This window comes from Bos grunniens, chromosome 5 (assembly GCF_055505025.1).
Source record: "Bos grunniens cultivar Pamir isolate PY7600 chromosome 5, Bosgru_T2T1.0, whole genome shotgun sequence".
Lineage (NCBI taxonomy): Eukaryota > Metazoa > Chordata > Mammalia > Artiodactyla > Bovidae > Bos > Bos grunniens.
Genome location: NC_141169.1, coordinates 51,905,033 through 51,926,558, shown reverse-complemented (window position 1 = coordinate 51,926,558; position 21,526 = coordinate 51,905,033). Strand labels below are relative to the sequence as shown.

General features: G+C 39.5%; 1 protein-coding gene across 8 annotated transcripts in view; it reads left to right on the top strand.

Moving 5' to 3' along the window:
* The first annotated feature begins 3,379 nt into the window (after positions 1-3,379).
* Positions 3,380-21,526, top strand: part of MON2 (MON2 regulator of endosome-to-Golgi trafficking) — a 110,861-nt gene continuing 92,714 nt past the window's right edge. For 6 of the 8 annotated variants that reach the window (XM_086400229.1, XM_086400228.1, XM_086400225.1 and 3 more), the window contains exons 1-2: positions 3,380-3,885; positions 19,713-19,776. In XM_086400229.1, the coding sequence (XP_086256355.1) occupies positions 3,775-3,885; positions 19,713-19,776 (175 nt within the window). In that variant the 5' untranslated portion in view covers positions 3,380-3,774. The remainder of the gene's footprint in view (positions 3,886-19,712; positions 19,777-21,526) is intronic. The other 2 variants (XM_086400227.1, XM_086400226.1) reach the window with 1 other exon arrangement.

The following is a 21,526-nucleotide window of genomic DNA, read 5'->3' as shown; positions in this document are numbered from 1 at the left end:
TGGTCTCCCCATGTCGTTCTTTCTCTCACCTTCTGGCTGAATTATTCAGCCTCTTTTCTCCACTTAATTTCCTCACTGAGCTATCCTTATTTCAGCCTCTTTTCTCCACTGAATTTCCTCACTGAGCTATCCTTATTTAACCACTCTTTATATCCTTAATTAACATTTAATTAAGCAATTGTTTCCTGATCCTCGACGATGCTGTCCCCGCCTCGAATTCCCTGGATCCACCGGGGCTGGACCCCAGCACTAGACAGCATGTTAAAAGGCAGAGACATTACTTTGTCAACAAAGGTCCGTCTAGTCAAGGCTATGGTTTTTCCAGTAGTCATGTATGGATGTGAGAGTTGGACCATAAAGAAAGCTGAGCACCGAAGAATTGATGCTTTTGAACTGTGGTGTTGGAGAAGACTCTTGAGAGTCCCTTGGACTGCAAGGAGATCCAACCAGTCCATCCTAAAGGAGATCAGTCCTGGGTGTTCATTGGAAGGACTGATGTTGAAGCTGAAACTCCAATACTTTGGCCACCTCATGTGAAGAGCTGACTCATTTGAAAAGACCCTGATGCTGGGAAAGATTGAGGGCAGGAGGAGAAGGGGATGACAGAGGATGAGATGGTTGGAAGGCATCACCAACTCAATGGACATGAGTTTGGGTGAACTCAAGGATTGGTGATGGACGGGGAGGCCTGGTGTGCCGCTGTTCATGGGGTTGCAAAGGGTAGGCCACGACAGAGCGACTGAACTGAACTTGAGATACTTGAAAACGATAATACATATTTGAAATATTTTGGTACTAAAGAGAAATGATTCTGTTTTTGCAATGCTAACTCCTGAGTTTATCTGATTTCTTAACTTGTGAAATCAAATACTATTTTTAGCTCTGCTAACTTGCCTGGTTTTGCCATAAAGCTATGCATTGTTCCCAGGGCAGCACAACTTCTCTGGGCATATGTATGTGTAAAACATTTTTCATTTTTTTTATTATAAAAGAAATTTACAGAAGACTGGCTATAGGTAATTGTTGTACAGTAAGAAAATTTTGGCATATCAAATCATTATGGGTTGCTTTAATGAATGAATTCCAATTGCATTCCCCAACATTAATAGATGTAAAAGACTCTAAGAAGATTGATTTTGAGTCAGTCATGCCAAAGTAACTAACAATGAAAAAATTAAATTTCAATAGAAATTTGACTACATAGGGAAAGGCACTGGACAGGATCTTGATCCTAGATTACTAGCCAGTTTTTAGAAGCTCATTTTTAAAACCTCCCTAGAACCTCAAAAATAATGTCTGCTACATAGTCCCATTTTCTGCCAAAGTTTTTGTTTTTATTTGCTAAACTCATATCTTTTAGTACAGCTGTCAAATTTCCCAGAAGTGATGTAATAGGCACAAATGATTACTTTTACCACATCTACCACCTTCATCTACACTTGCTTTGCTTCATCTTAGAAAGGAAAAAAACAGAAAAAAAATATTTGTTTTATGAATTACTTGTGGCGCAAGATCTTATTTTACAACCAGCATTGCCTAACCAACATTGCTACCCACTGACAATTTCATAAGTCCCTGTGTTCTGTGCTATAAAGGTGTCATCAGCTCAGTTGTCTGAAGGTGTTCATTTCTTCATCTACCTTTATCCTCTTTCAAACTTCCCTCTAACCTTTCTTTGCGCCCTACTCAGCAAGTGTGAAATGTCTTGGGCAAAAATATACTGACCTGAAGACCTGACTGTTCTGTTTCTACATGGCAACCCCTCCCTCTGCCTACCTATACCCACCTAGAAACTTCCCTTTAAAAGCACTTGCCCACTGGTTGTCAGAGAAGCAAAGCAAACTTCCCTACACACACACACACACACACACACACACTACTGGATCTTCAGAGAAGCAAAGCAAGCTTTCTTACACCCACAACTGGATCTTCAGAGAAGACCCCTCCCTCTGCCTATACCCACCTAGAAACTTCCCTTTAAAAGCACTTGCCCACTGGTTGCCAGAGAAGCAAAGCACACTTCCCTACACACACACAAACTCTACTTGATCTTCAGAGAAGCAAAGGAAGCTTTTTTACAAAACTGGATCTTCAGAGAAGACCCTTCCCTCTGCCTATACCCACTTAGAAACTTCCCTTTAAAAGCACTTGCCAGTCAGAGAAGCAAAGCAAACTTCCCTATACACACACACACACACACACACACACACACACACACACACACTCTACTGGATCTTCAGAGAAGCAAAGCAAGTTTTCTTACACACACAACTGGATCTTCAGAGAAGCACAGCTTCCTTTTCTGTTTGTCTTTCCCTCACATGCACTTCAAACCTAACCGAAGGCTTTTATGTGGGTTCATTATTTGAGCATCAAAACACTGTTTTTAGTAGGGTATCCGTTCATTCAATAAATATTGATCATCTACTGTGTGCCAAGCACTGGAGATACAGCGGGAAACAAAACCGGGAAAAAAAAAATTCAACGCTTCTGAATTTTCATTTTAACGAGGAGACAGACATGCAGTAAAGGAGGCGAGACAGATCGCAGAGCGTTAAATAGGTGAAGGGCTTCCCCGGTGGCTCAGACGGTAAAGCGTTTGCCTGCAGTGCGGGAGACCCGGGTTTGATCCCTGGGTTGGGAAGCTCCCGTGGAGAAGGAAATGACAACCCACGCCAGTACTCTTGCCTGGAAAATTCCATGGACTGAGGAGCCTGGGGCTTGCAAAGAGTCGGACACGACTGAGCGACTTCACTCACTCCAGGAAGGTGAACAGAGGAATTTGGGCTTTTACTTTGGGTAAAACGGAAAACGAGCAAAGGGTTTGGAATAGAGGGCGGTTTAATGCTACATTTTACAGGTTAGGAAGGTAAGTGACTGGTTCGCAGTAAGTGTACTTTGTATGTAAAGGCATGCTTTGTACAATTCTACGGATGAATTGCAATTTAGGTCGGGGGTCGAGGGGAGGATTAACAGAAGGTAGGCGTTGATTTGGGGTCACTTGTTCCGAGATTCGAAGGGGGAAAAATGAGGGACAGGACAAATGAGGATGAATCCAAAAGGAAGCAAACTGTTTACACCGAAATACAATTTAATAGAAACATAAACACAGACGCAACAAGGAGTATCAGGGGCACTATTCAGACACCTGCCACCAAAAAGCAAGCGAACCTCGAGGCAAACTGTGCCCTAAGCCGACTCCGAGGCTGGGAACTGGGCCCGTGTAAGCGCCCCAGCCCTGATCTGGGCCCGCCCCGAGCGTGACCACGCCCTTTGCCACGCCCTGCCTACGGCTCCACGCTCGGATTGGCCACGGCGGAGGCGGTGGCCGCGGTGCCCGGAAGTGTAGCTGACGTGTCCCGGCCGCGCTCGGAATTGTGGGCGAGTCGGCTAATGGCGTCGGCGAGTCTGGGGGTCTTGGGCAAACAGCGCTGAAGCTTCTCTCCAGCTTGGCTGGTGACAACCGGTGTAAGCCGAGCCTGCGTCAGCCGGAGGGACCTGCCCGCCTGGTGGGCTTCTCCGCCAGAGCCGCCGGAGCGTAGCAGGGCGGGGCGACTGCGGGGGCCCCTAGGATAAGAGCGGGGGCAGTTGCGAGGAGGCCGCGGGGGGCTCTCGGGCTCGCTGCCCAGGCCGGGCCGAGCCCCCGTGGAGCCCTAGGGGCCAACAGCCCTAGGGCCAGAGGCACCTGAAGGGAGCTGTCTGTCGCCCGAAGGAACTGACAAGTGCCAGAGTTGGTTTGCGCCTCTCAGAAATTGGCACGGGGCTTGGTGGATCATGTCTGGCACCAACAGCCCCGAGGCGGTTAAGAAGCTGTTGGAGAATATGCAGAGCGACTTGAGGGCACTGTCGCTGGAATGCAAGAAGAAATTCCCACCGGTCAAGGAGGTAAGCTCCGGGCGACTTCGGGAGAAAGCACGTTGAGAATAGCCGATCCTGTTTAGACCCAGTCCTTCAGTCCCATCCTCCAGTCCTGTCTAATTCTCCTTTGGCCCTCACGTTTCCAGATTTGCGAACCGGTGGGTTGTTTCACGAGCGGTTTTATAGTTTTCTTTTGGCAAGTCTGAGGCGCTTTGATTTTCGCTACTGTTCTGTCCAGATTTAGCACCGAAGTTCGTGCAGTAAGCCGATTCAGCAAATTCAGCTAAGTGTATGGTACCCTTCTCTTTTCTGGCCTTTTTCAAACACGAAATTGGTTAAGTCAGATTCAGAAATTTAGGTTCGTTGCTTCTAAAAACTAATCATCATAGTTGTGGTACAACGTGTGCTCCTCAGCTTTCTGGTATATGTCACTCAATTGAAAGTAGTTTTTTTTCCTGCTGGTAAGTGTCATGCAGTTTAACTCTTTATTAATATCATGAAGTACTAATGAATTATCCAGAAACACTTGACTTAGGACAAACAGTGAAGAGCCACAATGACCATATTAAGCCTTGTTATGAGCAACAATGTACTGAGAAGTTTGGGCTTAGAGTCAAATAGAATACACCTGAACTTAAGTGCTCGCGAGACATCTTAACCATTTTCAGCTTCAGTTTTCTTTCAGATGTAAAATAGAGTTAAAGAATGGGTTTATTAGATTATGATGAGAAAGCTTTCAGGGGGGAAAAGCATATTATTAAAAAGGCTCAAGTTAATATATACAAGTTAAATTCTCCGAGTATTTCCTGAATTGAAATTATTAACTTTTAGTCACTATTAACTTTTTCTCTTAAGATGTCATTTTATGTCTCTTAAACTTTTTAAAGATGCTACTCAATTTCTTTTCCCATTTCTGAAATAAGATAGTTCTGTTAAAGCAGTTATTTTACACTTAGTCCTATTTAATATAGTTTGGTATATACCAGCAATTTCATAGTTAGAACTTGCCCAATAAAGTTTGAATTTTAGGAATTTTAGGAACCTTAATTTTTATGTACTTTGGTCTCATTATTCTCCAACAAACTCCATTTAGTAATTTTTTAATAAAGTAAGAAAATATTACCTACCCAATGATGAAAACCAGATGTGCCACTTTTGGAAAGATGAATATTATGACAAGTTTTATTTCAGATAGTTAATAGTTTGTTTTAATATCGATTTTCATTATTTTCTCTATGTGATCTGTTGAAAGTTATAAATATGAGTTTTAAAGAATATGGCTGTTTTAAGTATTTTTACAGAAATAGGCTATTCTGATTACAAGGAAATGCTCTCATTTAAAAATGTCAAATCCTATTTTGTAATTTTAACAATAATTTATAGAACTGGCCATTCCCAGTTCTTATAATAACATACAGAAGTAGTGATTCCTCTGTAATCATAGGCCTTTGTGGGCTTTGGAGATTGAATTGCCATTTATTACATTATTTCTATTGGAAAATGCATTCAGAGCTCCACACAGTAATTTACAAAGTTCTGAAACTCAGTGCATTTCTAACCTAGGAACTTTCAATAAATCTCATTAGCTTTTTTACTTGAACCTTGACTAAAAAGGTATTTAGTAATTGCACCTACTCTGTGAGGTTATCACAAAAGTAATTTTTGATGTGATTATCTCTGATACATAATTTTGTATACAGTACATGCTTCATGGATGCAAGAACTTTGACTCTTTAACCTGTGGCACTTCTAATAAGCTTCAGTCAGTTCAGTCCAGTCACTCAGTCCTGTCCTTAGGACAGTTCTTTAGGAATTGAAAAATAACCTTACTTGTGTCACAAGTGTGAAACAAGACTGAAGTAATTAGCCTAATGGTGATGGTTTTTTAGGATCGAGGCTTGACTTTCCAGAAATATTTTGGTTGAATTCATTTTTCCCTGGTAATTTTATAGGGATGCGTATTTGGCTTTTGTTCTTAAAGGGAACTGGTGAGTTTTTAGTGTTATTTATTTATTTTTGGAGGGGAGCAGTGGGGGAGGTGTGTTTGGTGGACCCTAATGCAAAGCCTTTCTAGGTATAAGAAGCTTTTCTATTTGTATACTGGTTTGCTGGTTAACATTCTCCTGGTGTCTTCACAAACATTACCTGAAAAATTGTCATTTTGACCTATGTGGAAGCCTACTCAGGAACTTAATACAGATATGACTGCATATGTACTCTGGAAGGGTTGTCTTTCGCATTACTTTTTAAACAAGGTAGAATGATGTAAGACATTCTTTGTTTAGTCTTTAATAATTTCTACCTTTTTAGCCATAGTGATTGGTTCTACTTTTTTAATAATGAGCTGCATTTTTTTAAGATTTCAAATCTGTTAGAAAAACAGAAGAAAAGAGTGTTGATAAAGGATAATGTCTTACTTACTGATACTTTTTTCTTATCTTTGGACATTCTACATAGTTTTTTCCATTTTGGTTTCATTTATAAAACAATTTGCATATTAAATTATTTTTATAAGGGCTATGATTTCATTGTCATTTTATAGTAGAGAGTAATTAGATAATAACAGCGATAGTCCTTTTCCCCTCATTTTTCTTAAATACGATTTTCACGTTTCAGCAGTGTAACTTTTTTTTAAACATAGGTGTATTCTCTAATTTGTTCTGGACTATTTGTATACATTTTTGTATTTGTATACATTTTTCTACTTTGTCTTAGAAACTACTTTAAGGCTTTGTAAAATCACTTCTACGTAATTGATATTCAGTGGCCCTCAGAGGCTATAAACTCTGAGGTTTTATGTTTTTAATGAATAAAACCTTTTTGGTCATTTCTCTTTGCACTACTCTGTGGAAACAAATGAGGGGAGTCTAACTGAGCCTAGAAGTGTGGTCAGAGTGAGTTTGTAATTCTTAAGCTGAGTCTTTATAGGATAAGTAGAAGGCGGTCAACAGAAGAAGGAGGTCATGCTAGGCAGAGGAAAATAGCATGTTTGTATCCCATGTAAAAGAAATTTCATACTGAAGGTGATTGGGAGCCATTAAAGCTTTTTAAGATAGTAATATGATCAAATTTATATTTACAGTACTGGAGGGGAAAATTAGAGGGGATTGAGACTGAAGTAAAGAGAGCAGATATTTTAGGGCTGATTGTCTGCATTGAGGTAACAGTAGGGGTTGACGGAAAGTTGCTTGCATTGTGGTAGATGTGGGTGAAAGACTGGGTATGGATTAGAGAGATTTAGCAAGTAAAATTAACAGGTCATAGTGACTTTTTTATGAGGTAGAGCAATCTGTGATGCCTCCCAGATTTCTGGCTTAGGAAACTGTAAATCATTAAGAGGAGGAAATGTTTTTGGGAAAAAGGAGTAGTGATGAATATTTATTTTAAGCTGATGTGTAACATCCAGGTGGAACTGATCAGTAGGTGTTTGAAATTGGTGGTTTGGCTCTTAACAAGGAGGTCTCAATTTTAGATTTAGGAGTATCAGTTATACATGTTAGTAGAAACCATAAGAATAGAAAAAATGGTCCAGGAAGACTGTACAGAATGAACATATCAGGGCTAAGGAAGGAACTCTGAAAGAAAGAGCATTAAAAGGGAAAGAGCCAGCTGGGATGACTAAGGTTAAGGGTATGGGAGAGAAAGGAAGTACTTGGTGAGAGCAAGGTCCCTGAGAAACCTGGAGTGTCAAGTGTTTAAGTGTATGAACTGGCTTTCAATCTGAGAAGGGACACAGTATTTTCTGATAGAGGAAGGTAAGAAGAAAAAAATGGATTTGACCGTGATAAATTTGAATGAGGGACACAGTGGAGGGATAGTTTGGCCTATGGCCTCTGTATTCTTGGTAAGATAGGAAACAAGCTTGTTGCTAGGAGTAGTTAGTGGGGAAAGAAGTGGTGGGTAGGAAGTTTGAGGCTAGTAGTGGATCATGTTGTAGAAGGGAAGGAGAAATTGACTTGGAACACTTCGGAGTCTTGGCAGGAAAAGTAGTTGAAATGATGATGGATCGTGAGATCTAGGTTGGATTCTGAAAGAAGGCAATCCAAAACAACTTGGATTGGAAGATGGAAAGGTTAAGGAACTAGCAACTATTTAATTGAATTGGTCCAATTTAATTCAAGAGCAATGGCATTGGGGAGTGAGAGAGCTAGAAGGATAAAGACAGAAGGGACAAAAGGGGCCATTGGGTTTCAGATTGCTAAGTAGTGCTGCAGTAAAGGGTAATGAAATCCAGGAAGTGGGTGACAGAAGAGGAAAGGGAATGAAGGTCATTGACTTAAGATGGTCACAATTAGGATTTTGGATGGATTTTTGTCTCTCTCTTTTTAAATGAAGTGGAAGCAGTGAAGGAGTATATAATAAAATACAAGTAGTCTTCCCAGGTTATGTACTTTGTGCTTCTTGTACATTTAAGTTTTGTTTGGTAGGGGATTTTTGCCTAAAAAACCAAAGGTTGTTGTGGCAAAGTTCCTCAGTGTCTGGTGTTTGTATGCATTAATTGGCTGAGTGGGGCCCTTTGGTGAAACAGATGCCCTCTACTTACCATGACAGGATTCTCTTTTTAACCAGCTGTTTGGGGACTGAGGCCCAAGTCAGTTGGCTTTTCTGATAAGGTGAAGATCTTATTTTCAGGACCTTATGACAGTGAATAATGAGGGCTAGATGATGCTTACATGCTTAACTGTTTTCCATTAATATCTTACATCATACTATAGTTTTTTTCCTGTTGACATAGGTCAGAGAAATTTGTTTATGGTGCAACCAGTTGTGTTCTTCTCATTAGCATGAAGAATAAGTCCATGTTTTATTTAGTTTTCATAATTTATTTTCAAAAGTATTTTCACTACTCAGAACAGTGTGACAAGTGTGGTAGGGAGTTATAAATCATTTAGTCAAGACTTTCCTTTATAATACAATTCTGTATAGTTGTGCAGACATGCTAGTGATCTTTGATTTTTGACTCTGCTGTTTTCTTTTTATGCTCCTATTGACTTTATTCCAGGAAAGGCACATTAAACTCCTAGGGTCTACTAAATTATTTTTTTTCTGATAAATATTTTAGATGCTAACTTTGAGAGTAGTATAAGCAGTAACATTTTCACTAAGACATCTAGGAAAATTTTACAAGCTTATTACAATATTCCAAGAGTGTTTTATAATGAAAGTTTTTAAAAAGCTTTTGATTAGTCCATGACATGTTTTATTTATTTATGAAAGTTAGTACCATAACCAATGAAATTTATTGTTAAAGTGTAAAGTGTATAGCTTATTTTTTTTTTAACTAAGATTTTGACAATTCTATTTTTGCTTTCATGAAATTGAATAGAGAGCCAAGGTCAATGAAAACATAGTTTAGTCAGAAAACAATGTATTATATTGTTAGCACTAGGCTTTGGTGATGTGGAAGACATAAAAGACAGTGTTTGAGGCTAATAAACCAAAAAGGAAGACAGTCTCCAAAAATGGAAATATTTTCTTTTTTTTTCTTTTATATAGTAGTAGTATTTGGGGGCTTCCCTTGTGGCTCATTTGGTAAAGAATACACCTACAATGTGGGAGACCTGGGTTTGATCCCTGGGTTGGGAAGTTCCCCTGGGGAAGAGAAAGGCTACCCAGTCCAGTATTCTGGCCTAGAGAGTTCCGTGGTCCATGGGGTTGCAAAGAGTTGGACAGAACTGAATGACTTTCACTTACTTAGTAGTAGTTAGACTACTAAGTCGGAGAAGGCATTGGCACCCCACTCCAGTACTCTTGCCTGGAAAATCCCATGGACGGAGGGGCCTGGTAGGCTGCAGTCCATGGGGTCGAGAAGAGTCAGACACGACTGAGCGACTTCACTTTCACTCTTCACTTTCATGCATTGGAGAAGGAAATGGCAGCCCACTCCAGCGTTCTTGCCTGGAGAATCCCAAGGACGGGGGAGCCTGGTGGGGTGCCGTCTGTGGGGTCGCACAGAGTCGGACATGACTGAAGCAACTCAGCAGCAGCAGTAGTAGTAAGACTCTTTGCGACCCCATGGACTGGAGTCTGCCAGGCTCCTCTGTTCATGGAATTCTCCAGGCAAGAATACTGGAATGGGTTGCCCTGCCCTTCTCCAGGGGATCTTTCCTACCCAGGGATTGAACCTGAATCTCCTGCATTGCAGGCATGTTCATTACCGTATGAGCCACCAGGGAAGTTTATTTTCAACCATGTACAAAATAGAAAGTTTTGTTATTACTCTTAAAATTTAATAGAAGTTAGTTTCTAAAGTGTAAAGCATGGCAGGAAGTACAAAAATCAATGAAAAACCGCCTTTATCTTCTTTAAGTTAACTCAGAGTTGAATAAAATATTGTCTTTCTAGTAGTGTTGCATCCATGGACTCTATTGCAACATGGCATTTCAGTTTTACAGGTATAGGGAAACTATGGCTTGGAAAGGTCAGTGTGCAAAAGGTATGCGTGCGTATCAGTCACTCAGTCGTGTCCAATTCCTGTGACCCTATGGACTGTAGCCCGCCAGGCTCCTCTGTCCATGGAATTCTCTAGGCAAGAACATTGGAGTGGATTGCCATTTCCTTTTCCAAGGGATCTTCCTGACCCAGGGATTGATCCGTGGTCTCCTGCATTGCAGGCAGATTCTTAAATGTCTGAGCCACCAGAGAAGCCCTACAAAGGGTAGTGAAGCTAGGAAGTGAAAGAACTGGGACATGAATCCGCGTGCATCCATTTCTTACATCTTCCTCTCATCATGTTGCAGTCTTTAAAGCATACTTGTTTTTATCATCTTTCCCATGTATCTGTCTTGCTTCATCATTTGTTGCCGTTTGTCCTTCTTGTTTTGACTTTTGTAGCATTCTACTTTCCTATTTCTCCTTCCTCTCTCAGTATTCCTTCTCTTTTTCTTTACATATAAGTGTATCCCAAGTTCTGTCTGGAGACATCTTCTGGACCTGTGTTCATCTCTTTTGCACTTGCATCTACTCCCGTTGTTTCTGGCCTTACTTCAGTGCTGATGACTCCTACATCTGCTTCGTTACCTCTGCTGTCTTTACTGAACTTAGACCTGTGCTTCCAACTGTCTGTTAATGCATTATTGATCAGGGGATTTTTGCAGAACCTAATACCTGTAACTGGCGGTTTGTTATGTAAGTGAATATTGAAACACTTGGTCAATAACATTCAGGTAGCAAAAGAGTATTAATAATGTCTCTGGCCAAGAAGTTGTTAAACATGTCTACCGGAGTATCTTTCACATACTTCAGATAGAACTTCTGGTAATTGAACTTATTTTTCTTAAAACTTGTCCTATCCCCACATTTCACTTGTTTTGTTGGTGGAATTTATCATTCTTGCTCACTCTAGTTATACTGGCTGTCTTCTCCCCCTCAGCTCTCTCTATGCTGTATCCGTTGTCAGATGTTTCTTCCACTTTTGTAATTTCTAAGGTATCTCTCCTCTTTTGTGCTGTTTTAGCTATTAGTCTAGCTTCCAGGTATTCAGTCTTATGCCTGGCCTTTGGTATGCATTAATGGCACAAAAGACCATCCTGTATGTTACCACCAGATTAATGTACTTAAACAACTCAGAAATCCTCGACGGCTACTTTGTACATACAGAACACCTCAGTATAACATTTAAGACCTTCTTGATCTTCTCATCCTTCCTTCATCACCCTCAACTTTTCCTCAAATCCCTTTATATTTAAGCCAAACTCTGTTGCTTGCTCTTCATTTTCCAAATATGCCCTGCTCCTTCCCTCTTCCATGATGTGGCTTTTGGTAGCTTTTTTCCCCTTTTGCTGGCCTAAAATCATCTCCTTCCATCTTTTAAAAGTTAAAATCCTACCCTTAATTTAACCCATGTTGCTTGTTCATTTGTTACATGAATGAACCAGCTTTAGAGATAATATTCTCATTTCATCCCTCATTCACTCATTCCTTTATTCTTTCATTTGTTCGTAATTTTTGAAAACCTGCTGTGTGCCATGTACTAGCTGGTTGCTGGTCAGGAATAGTTGCAGCTCCTGCCCAGGCTTTTCAAGCTGATATGTTTTCTTAACCTTCATTGAAACTTATTTTATGTTATTTCTTTATAACTCTTATGTTTTTACCTTTTGCTATGGTATTTTCTTTTCTAAATAGCTCCTTAAGGACTGTCAGTTTTGCATCTTGTTTATTCTTCTGTCTGTCATGCTGCTGCTGCTGCTAAGTCGCTTCAGTCGTGTCCAACTCGTCGTGACTCCGTGGACAGCAGCCTACCAGGCTTCTCTGTCCATGGGATTTTCCAGGCAAGAGTACTGGAATGGGGTGCCGTTGCCTTCTCCTCTGTCTGTCATAGTTCAAAGCATTTGTACATCTGAGAGGTACTGATTAGATACTTGTTGGAGATTAAATTTTTAAAGAAGAAGAAAAGGAATACTGTATATATAGGCATACCATATATTTCAGTTCAGTTCAGTTGCTCAGTCGTGCCCGACTCTTTGTGACCCATGGACTGCAGCACGCCAGGCCTTCCTGTCCATCACCAACTCCTGGAGTTCACGCAGACTCATGTCCATTGAGTCAGTGATGCCATCCAGCCATCTCATTCTCTCTCGTCCCCTTCTCCTCCCACCTTCAGTTTTTCCCAGCATCAGGGTCTTTTCAGATGAGTTGGTTCTTCACATCAGGTGGCCAAAGTATTGGAGTTTCAGCTTCAGCATCAGTCCTTCCAATGAATATTCAGGACTGATTTCCTTTACAATGAACTGGTTGGGTCTCCTTGCAGTCCAAGAGACTCTCAAGAGTCTTTCCAACACCACTGTTCAGAAGCATCAATTCTTTGGTGCTCAGCTTTCTTTATAGTCCAACTCTCACATCCATATATGACTACTGGAAAAACCATAGGCTTGACTAGACAGACCTTTGTTGGCAAAGTCATGTCTCTGCTTTTTAATAATGCTGTCAAGGTTGGTCATAGCTTTTCTTCCAAGGAGTAAGCATCTTTTAATTTCATGGCTGCAGTCACCATCTGCAGTGGTTTTGGCCTCCCAAAATAAAGTCTCTCACTGTTTCCGCTGTTTCCCCATCTATTTGCCATGTGATGGGACCAGGATGGAACCAGATGCCATGAGCTTAGTTTTCTGAATGTTGAGTTTTAAGCCAACTTTTTCACTCTCCTCTTTCACTTTCATTAAGAGGCTCTTTAGTTCTTTGCTTTCTGCCATAGGGTGGTGTCATCTGCATATCTGAGGTGATTGATATTTCTCCCAGCAATCTTGATTCCAGCTTGTGCTTCATCCACACCAGCGTTTCTCATGATGTACTCTGCGTATAAGTTAAATAAGCAGGGTGACAATATTACAGCCTTCACGTACTCCTTTTCCTATTTGGAACCAGTCTGTTGTTCTGTGTCTGGTTCTAACTGTTGCTTCTTGACCTGCATACAGATGTCTCAGGAGGCAGGACAGGTGGTCTGGTGTTCCCAGGTCTTTTAAGAATTTTACACAGTTTGTTGTGATCCACACAGTCAAACGCTTTGATGTAGTCAGTAAAGCAAAAGTAGATGTTTTTCTGAAACTCTCTTGCTTTTTCGATGATCCAGCAGATGTTGGTAATCCAAACTCTGGTTCCTCTGCCTTTTCTAAATCCAGCTTGAGCATCTGGAAGTTCACGGTTCACATACTGTTAGCTATCCACATGTAATTTGCATTTCGGTCTTGTATTTGATATGTTAAGGAAAATTTGTTTGCTAGAAGCTAGAGTTTTTTGTTTTGTCTTTATTTTTTAGCCCAGAGGTTTTTGAATGGGATTCCATATAGGTATATATTTTTCAGAGCTTTGAGATTTTAGACTAATTACATGTTACAGAAGAAAATCTTATTGATTTCAGTGTAGTAATTGTTTTATAAGCATATTGTCCTCTAGGGACTGTTCTAGATCTATTAGGTATTCCTAAGTGAGGACTTGACTTTAGGTCTTTTGATTTTACCTGAGTTCTGAACTCCTAAGTTTGCAAGGCAGCTTCATACCTCCCTAGTCTCTTGAGTGCATTATTCTTAAGTTGCGATTAACTTGAATTTTACATTTCTTCTTTAACTCTTATTTCATGCTATATCCTGTGAATAATTAATTTGGGCCTTTGGTGAATTTGTTCTAATTTCAAGACTCTTCTTTCATAAATATTAAAAAAAAATAAGTATGGTTTTTGTTTTGTTTTTTAAAATACAACATAGAGGGTTTGGTGAAGAAAAGCAGTATTATTGTTACTATTATTATCGTAAACTTGTCTGGAGTTCTAGAAGTGGACATTTGCTGATTCTCTTCCTAGCATTCATTCCCTCTTGCTTTCTTCAGTGATAGGCTGCACTTATCCTTCATTTTCAACTCTTTGCATTCAGATGAATTAATCTCGTTCGGTGCTCCAGGATACCTTGAGTAGTTTGACCTGATTTAACCTCCATACCCACACTTCGGTTTCTGCCCACACAGCCACACCCAGTGCCAGTGTGTGCTCCTGGGAAGGGAAAGCTCCCTTCTGTTCCTTCTCTCTTTCTGGGTAGTGTCATATGAAGTTGTGAGGTATAGAATGGCTGGAACTGATTTTATTGCCAAGTTTTGGAGTGGCCTGAGGATGAACCTCCTCATGGAACAGACAGAACCAAGAGGATGGCAGAGAAGTGAAGCTATAGTTATGATGGTGATTTGACTGTCTGGGTCAAATTTCCTCTGCATTTTTCAATGAGAGGACAGTAAAGTCCCTCCCTCTGTTTAGAACTTTTCCTTTGCTTATTTATAAATGTTTATATATATATCCTCAGGCTTCCTTGGTGGCTCAGTTGGTAAAGCGTCTGCCTACAATGCCGGAGACCCGGGTTCAGTCCCTGGGTTGGGAAGATCCCCTGGAGAAGGAAATGGCACCCCACTCCAGTACTCTTGCCTGGAAAATCCCATGGATGGAGAATTCTGGTAGGCTGCAGCCCATGGGGTTGCAAAGAGTCGGACATGACTGAGCAACTTCACTTAGCTTAGCTTATATATATATATTCTCTGTTTGCATAATGATAGGCATTAGTAATATGGGGAGATGAATGAAATAGATTTTTTATCCTCACAGGGCTTACAGCTAGATTGGAGAAACAGACATGTCATAGGAGAAACAGAATAAACCGTAGGTACAAACCATAGATGGCTCACAGAGATGGAAGGACTTTTTGATACTTGCTATAGAAAAACAAGTTATGGAAGAAATTATTTCTGTCACTGCTCCTGGTGCCAGAATCAGAGACGCCTGCACCATCTTCATGTTGTTAGCAGTGGTTTAATTTCAGCAAAGCATTATTTGTCACATTAAATTACTGTTCACTTTATTTGTGAATTTGTTGGCTTTATAATTTAAGAGTTATAAAAATACGGAGTTTATTTATAATTTATTAATATTTATGCCTACTTAAATTTGTCAGAAACTGGGTAGGTCCATGAGACTTATTTCTTTTTCCTTTTGAAAGATGTCCTTACACTATTCAGTTTTCAGAGACACCACTAGACGTGGACTCGGGGGGCCATTGAAGAGCAAGACAATTGAGGATGGATGGAGGACAAGGTTTTAAGTGGAGAAATTTCTTACTTTAGATTGATAACAAGAAGTTTGAACTGAGGTGTAGAAATGACATTTGAGAAGAAAAAAAGCACAAGATGTGTTCACTACGCAGCCTTTGTGCCTGATTGTATTTGTGGAATCAGGGAGAAACCTCATACCTAGTCAGTGACTGCATGGTTGCTGCTGCTGTTCACAAAAATAGATTATAGGGAGAAGAAACCGGCTTTTCTGAGGCTAGGGTGGAAGTTGGAGGTATGTGTGTGTGGTGATAACATCTCTGAATATCTTGAATTTAAGGTGCCTTTTAAAAATATAGGGTAATAAATCCTATAGTTTAGAAGATGGTTGCTGCTGCTGCTGCTAAGTCGCTTCAGTCATGTCCGACTCTGTGCGACCCCATAGATGGCAGCCCACCAAGCTCCCCCGTCCCTGGGATTCTCCAGGCAAGAACACTGGAATGGGTTGCCATTTCCTTCTCCAACGCATGAAAGTGAGACATGAAAGTGAAGTTGCTCAGTTGTGTCCGACTCCCAGCGACCTCCTGGACTGCAGCCTACCAGGCTCCTCCGTCCATGGGATTTTCCAGGCAAGAGTACTGGAGTGGGGTGCCATTGCCTTCTCCAAGAAGATAGTTAAGGAACAGGAATATAATTTAGGATTCTTCAGTATTTAGAAAGTGACTGAAACCATAGGATTGAGATTTCCCAGGAAGAGTTTACTGAGAAGTCAGGCCAAGGATATTCTGTGTTGTCTTAAAGGAGGAGTCAGCATTTCAGCATTCTGTCTTATCTTTTCTGTAGTATTGGCGTCTATATTCAGAGTCCTTGGTGGGTGTGTCTCTTTGGGTCAGCAAAGAATTTTGTGAAAGAGAAAAAAATATTTCTTGAGAGACATTAATTTTAAGATTAACAAATATTAAATGCTGTAGTGTATTTAATACTTTTGGCTTTGTTACCCAAGTCATAGATTGCCCTTGGGGAACAGACATTTTAAACTACCCACCATAACCTGTATCATCCCTATTAAACTCTACAGAACTGGGACTTTGTATTTTTTTTTTTTTAATGAGGGCCAATTCAGGAAAATAACTATATTTACAGTTGAGTAGTTCCCCTATGGATATGTAAGTATCTAATCTATAAGTGTCTAATCAGAGTAGGGGTTACTTTTAAAGCAAGAAGTTAAAGATTCTTCTTCACACAGACAATCTTTGATAAATAGAAGGAAATCTGAGTCTGAATACTTTCATGTATACAGGGCACTCTTGAAGATGTCCACTAGGCTGAGGTTTGAAGTAGCCGTGCATGAGGTGAGGGGGCCGTGATATACAAGTGTTGTCAGTAAACATTGGTAATGAAACTTTTTAGCAACACAGGGTGCCAATGAGAATAGGGTGGTGGTACAGTTTCAAAGTTTCACAATAAAAAGTTGGATGAAAAAAATTAGGAGCTGTGAGATAGGTCCTGTTACATCTGAGTTAATAAACAGTCCTTTTGATGATTTCTTGAGTTTATATACCTTTTAAAACACTTGTTACTTTTGGAACTAAGGAAAAAACACTCATTGTTTTCCTTATCATATGGATGTATAAAAATATTTGTTAAACATATATTATACTTATAATTTAGTTATACTTGTTTATGATTCATACATGGGTTAGTTCTTATTTATTTGAGGAGATCAAAATAGTGTCTGGCAAATCTGAAATCCGTTACTGACATGTAGCATCCAGTATGCTACAGGACTGATTTTGGAAACTGACTGGAATTCAGAAAGTTAGAACAGATTACATTGGATTTATGATGGTTTATTTTGATATCTGTTGATTGAAGAAGAATGAAATACTGAATTTGAGCATAGGCATGGTACAGTGGGCCATAGTAAGGAGGGAGAGAGTTTGAACATTTGAAATGTTGGTGGAAGAAAGTTCAGTGACCATAGATTAATTTCAGTTGACTTAGTAAGAGAATTACTTAAGACATTTAAAGTGGGGTGTATGAATATAACAAAGTATACATAATAATTTCAGTGTTACTGAATTTTTGTAGTAGTAGGTTTGTTTGGTTTGTGCATCTTCATACTAGATCCAGAATCTGATCACTCCTTATCATCTCAGTCATTATCACCTCAGGCCTATCCACCATCATCTTTTGCTTATATTATTACAATAGCCTCTTAAATTTTGCCCCATGTTGAAATCACCTGAAGATTTTAAAAAATGCCAGTGCGTGACTCCCACTGGCAGTCATTCTGATGTAATCTTTGGAATGGGTTGCAACCTGGGCATCATGATTTTTTTAAAGCGTCTGGTGTTCTAATATACACTGCCCCTAGATAATCAGAAAATCAATAATCTTTCCATGAAGTCATTTATTTTGACTACATTTTTCTGCTAGTAGCCATGTACATTTAATTCGGAACATTTCCATTTCTTAAAGTTTCTTAAAGCCCTAGATATCCATTAGGCTTCTTAGTTGTAAGCAGTGGAAACTAACTTGGGCTGATGTAAGTGGAAATGAAGTTTACTGATAGAACATTGAGGGGCTTGTAGAATTGGTAGAAGACTGGATGAAGCCAACCTTAGAAAGTACAGGACTGAGAGGAGGCTGAACAGCTAAGAACCACTGCAAAACTCATTGCCACTGAGACCATTACTACTGTCTCTGCTAACAGTGAAGTTGGAAATTCTCTAATCACAGACAAGGACTTCAAGTGCTTGGAATTCCACAAAACGACAAAGGTATACATTGTATAGCCTACAATGTGTCGTTTATTTTATGCATCAACCCACTGCTCCTCAACCTAATAACCTATAGGACACTGAGTTCTTCCATAATTATTTAAAAAACTGTAGTGCCTTCTACTACTTGTCCTTTAGTAAACATTAAGAGATAACAATAAATGAACAAGTAGCAAGCAAATTAATAGGAAAACTTTAATATAATATATGAATACTTGGTATTATTTTTGGAGGTATAGTCACCAGTTCAAGTATAAAATAGGCATGCTTCTTAATAGTAAAAATGTCCTGAGTTTCTATAATGGACAGAGAAGGCAATGGCACCCCACTCCAGTACTCTTGCCTGGAAAATCCCATGGACGGAGGAGCCTGGTAGGCTGCAGTCCATGGGGTCGCTAAGTCGGACACAACTGAGCAACTTCACTTTCACTTTTCACTTTCATGCATTGGAGAAGGAAATGGCAACCCACTCCAGTGTTCTTGCCTGGAGAATCCCAGGGACGGGGGAGCCTGGTGGGCTGCCGTCTGTGGGGTTGCACAGAGTCAGACACAACTGAAGCGACTTAGCAGCATATCAGTATTGTATGTTAGCAGTGTCCAGTAGAAGTATAATGTGGGCAACATATGCAGTCCATGTGTGTAATTTTAAATTGCATTTAAAAAGTAAAAAGAAACATTTAGTTTTAATGATATATAATACTTAACACAACTCAGTTCGAGTAGCCACATATAAAGTGCTTAGTAGTCATATGTGCATGTTTAATTGTTAAGTCGTGTCTGACTTCGCGACCCCATGGACTGTAGCCTGCCGGGCTCCCCTGTCCCCTGTATTTTCCAGGCAAGAATACTGGACTGGGTTGCCATTTCCTTCTCCAGGGGATCCTTCCAACCCTGGGATTGAACTCTCGTCTCCTGCACTGGCAGGTGGATTCTTCACCACTGCACCACTGGGGAAGCCTAGTCACCTGTAGCCAGTGGCTACCATATTGGACAGCACAGTCCTGTGGCATAGTATAAAATGCCGTATGACTTTCAAATACTGCCAGCTCAACTTAATTATGCTGAAATGATTTAGACACCTTATGAAAACTGAGTGTTTTAAAAAAGCACAATCTAAAAGTAATGACAGGGTTCTTGGTTATTTATTCTCTTCTAATTCAAAGCAGTTTTACTTGAGTTTGCAGTGTTTTATAATTTTTTTTTTTATGGTTGAGAGAGAAGTGTGAAATGGGAAAGAGAAACCTATTTTTTTTCATTAGTCTTTGATTTTATTGTTTTTTATTTTCTGAAGATTTAAATGCGAGATGCAACTGAAGGCATAGAAAGGCAACATGCTTTTGCAATGCAGAGTTTGTGTGAGAATAATCAAGTTAATCATACTTTATTACATTTAGTCTATGTTTCACTACTAGACTTCAGTATCTGAAGTTTGTAAAATAAAAAAGATAGTAGTGACTGACTCTGTGCTTGAGATTTTATCATACATGATTTCTTTTCCCTAGATAATTCATGTCATTAGTAAGTTTTATGTTCTAATTATTTTTATTCTTGCAGGCTGCTGAATCAGGAATAATAAAAGTTAAAACAATAGCTGCACGAAACACCGAAATTTTGGCAGGTAATTTTTTGCATTAAAAATTCAACAATTAATGAAAGTTTGACTAATGGTAAAAGTAGAATCTTAAAACCCATCAGTTTTTTTTTTTTATAGCATCTCTTCCTTACGCTCCAGCATGCTATCCATAATGAAAAAGAACATGCAAAAGTCCCTAATTTATGAACTAACTGGGTTTCCCAGAGATGAATGCTATACTGTTCTCTGAAATCAGAAAGCTTAAAACTACTAACTCCTTAAAGGCAAAGATTTTTCATACTCATCTTTGTATTCTCCTCCTCCTCTTGTCAATTACCTAAGATACACCTTACCCATAAAAGGCATTCAATTAATATTTGTTGTATTGAAAGAAAGATTGGTTCTCAGACCACCTTCCCAGATCTCTTTTATCTTTGAAATAAACAGGGAATTATATAGATTTAACATTTTTTTTGATTGATCCTAGTTTTGGGGGAGGAATTTTCAAAAGTTCTCTCTGGCACCCTTTTGATACTCAGTCTGCCTCCTCTTTTTCTTCATGCCTTTCTGTTCTTGCCTCGATAATGAACATGCAAAGGAAGGAAACTGGCATTTTTGAGAATCTGTTACATGTGAGGCATTTGTGCCACTTGATCTTATATAGGACAACCTTGTGAGGAAATATTCTTTTTTAATAGTAGAGCAAATTGAGATGCAGAGAGATGTAGTGGCTTAAGGTCGGTCACTTGGTAAGTGGTGAAATCAAATTTAAATCCTGGGCTGTTCAGAACCCATGTTCTTCCTGCTGCAGTGTACTTCCATAGTACTGTGAGGTTTCCACACTGGCTACTCTCTTCCAAGTGCTTGTACTTAACTGCTGCTTACTTCACTGATCCTTCACATGCATTTCCAATTCCAGTGGTGCTGCTGTTCTCAGCTGGTTACAGGAGAAAAGCAGTCCTATTAAATCGATTTACACAAAGTCCAAATAGTGAAGACCCAATATAACTCTTAAGTCTCTTTACATTTTTTAAAGAAGCATACCAGTAAATTCCTAAAGGGTGGAATTTTAAAGAATATTACAAAATGAAATGAAGATGTTTGGGGCTAGTTTAAGGGTGACAGATAAGAGTGGATTTCATTTGCCACCTTAGGGTTAGCCCTGCTAAGTTGCATCTGTTTCTCACAGCTTCTCTGATTTTGAACATTCTCACGAAACACCAAAGAGTTATATAACATTAATCACAGCATTGAATAGTGCTCTGTGTGCATACTGAGTAAAGGGGTAGAGTGAAATGGTGGGTAAAGGCAAAGGTATGTGTGGTTGGACTGGGAGGATGGGCAAGTGGGTTTGGGAAACGCATATTGGGTGGATTAGCTACCATGAGGAAATTGTTTCAAGATAAATTATGGACCTGGGTGTTTTTAAGTTGGAGATGTCATAGGCCAATTATATTAGAATGTCATTGCAGATATTTACTTTTGTTTCTGTCATTGCTGATATTATGGTAAGTCCTTAATTATTCTTCAGTAATAGAAATTTTCATTGGGTCTGTTTTTGATGGACTATTTCTTTAAAAAGACTGTTTTCTTCAGAGGATCACTGTCTGTCACAGAGTTCTGTACCACGTAAAATGTCTAATTCATACTAAGGACAAATAAAATTTTTTTCTCAGTTACTATGAGTTTAATATTTAAGTGGACTGTTAATTTCATTTTAATTCGATTAGCTTTATTAAAATCAGGTTAGAACAAATCCTTACACACATACAATTAATAATTCTTGCTTTAGTAT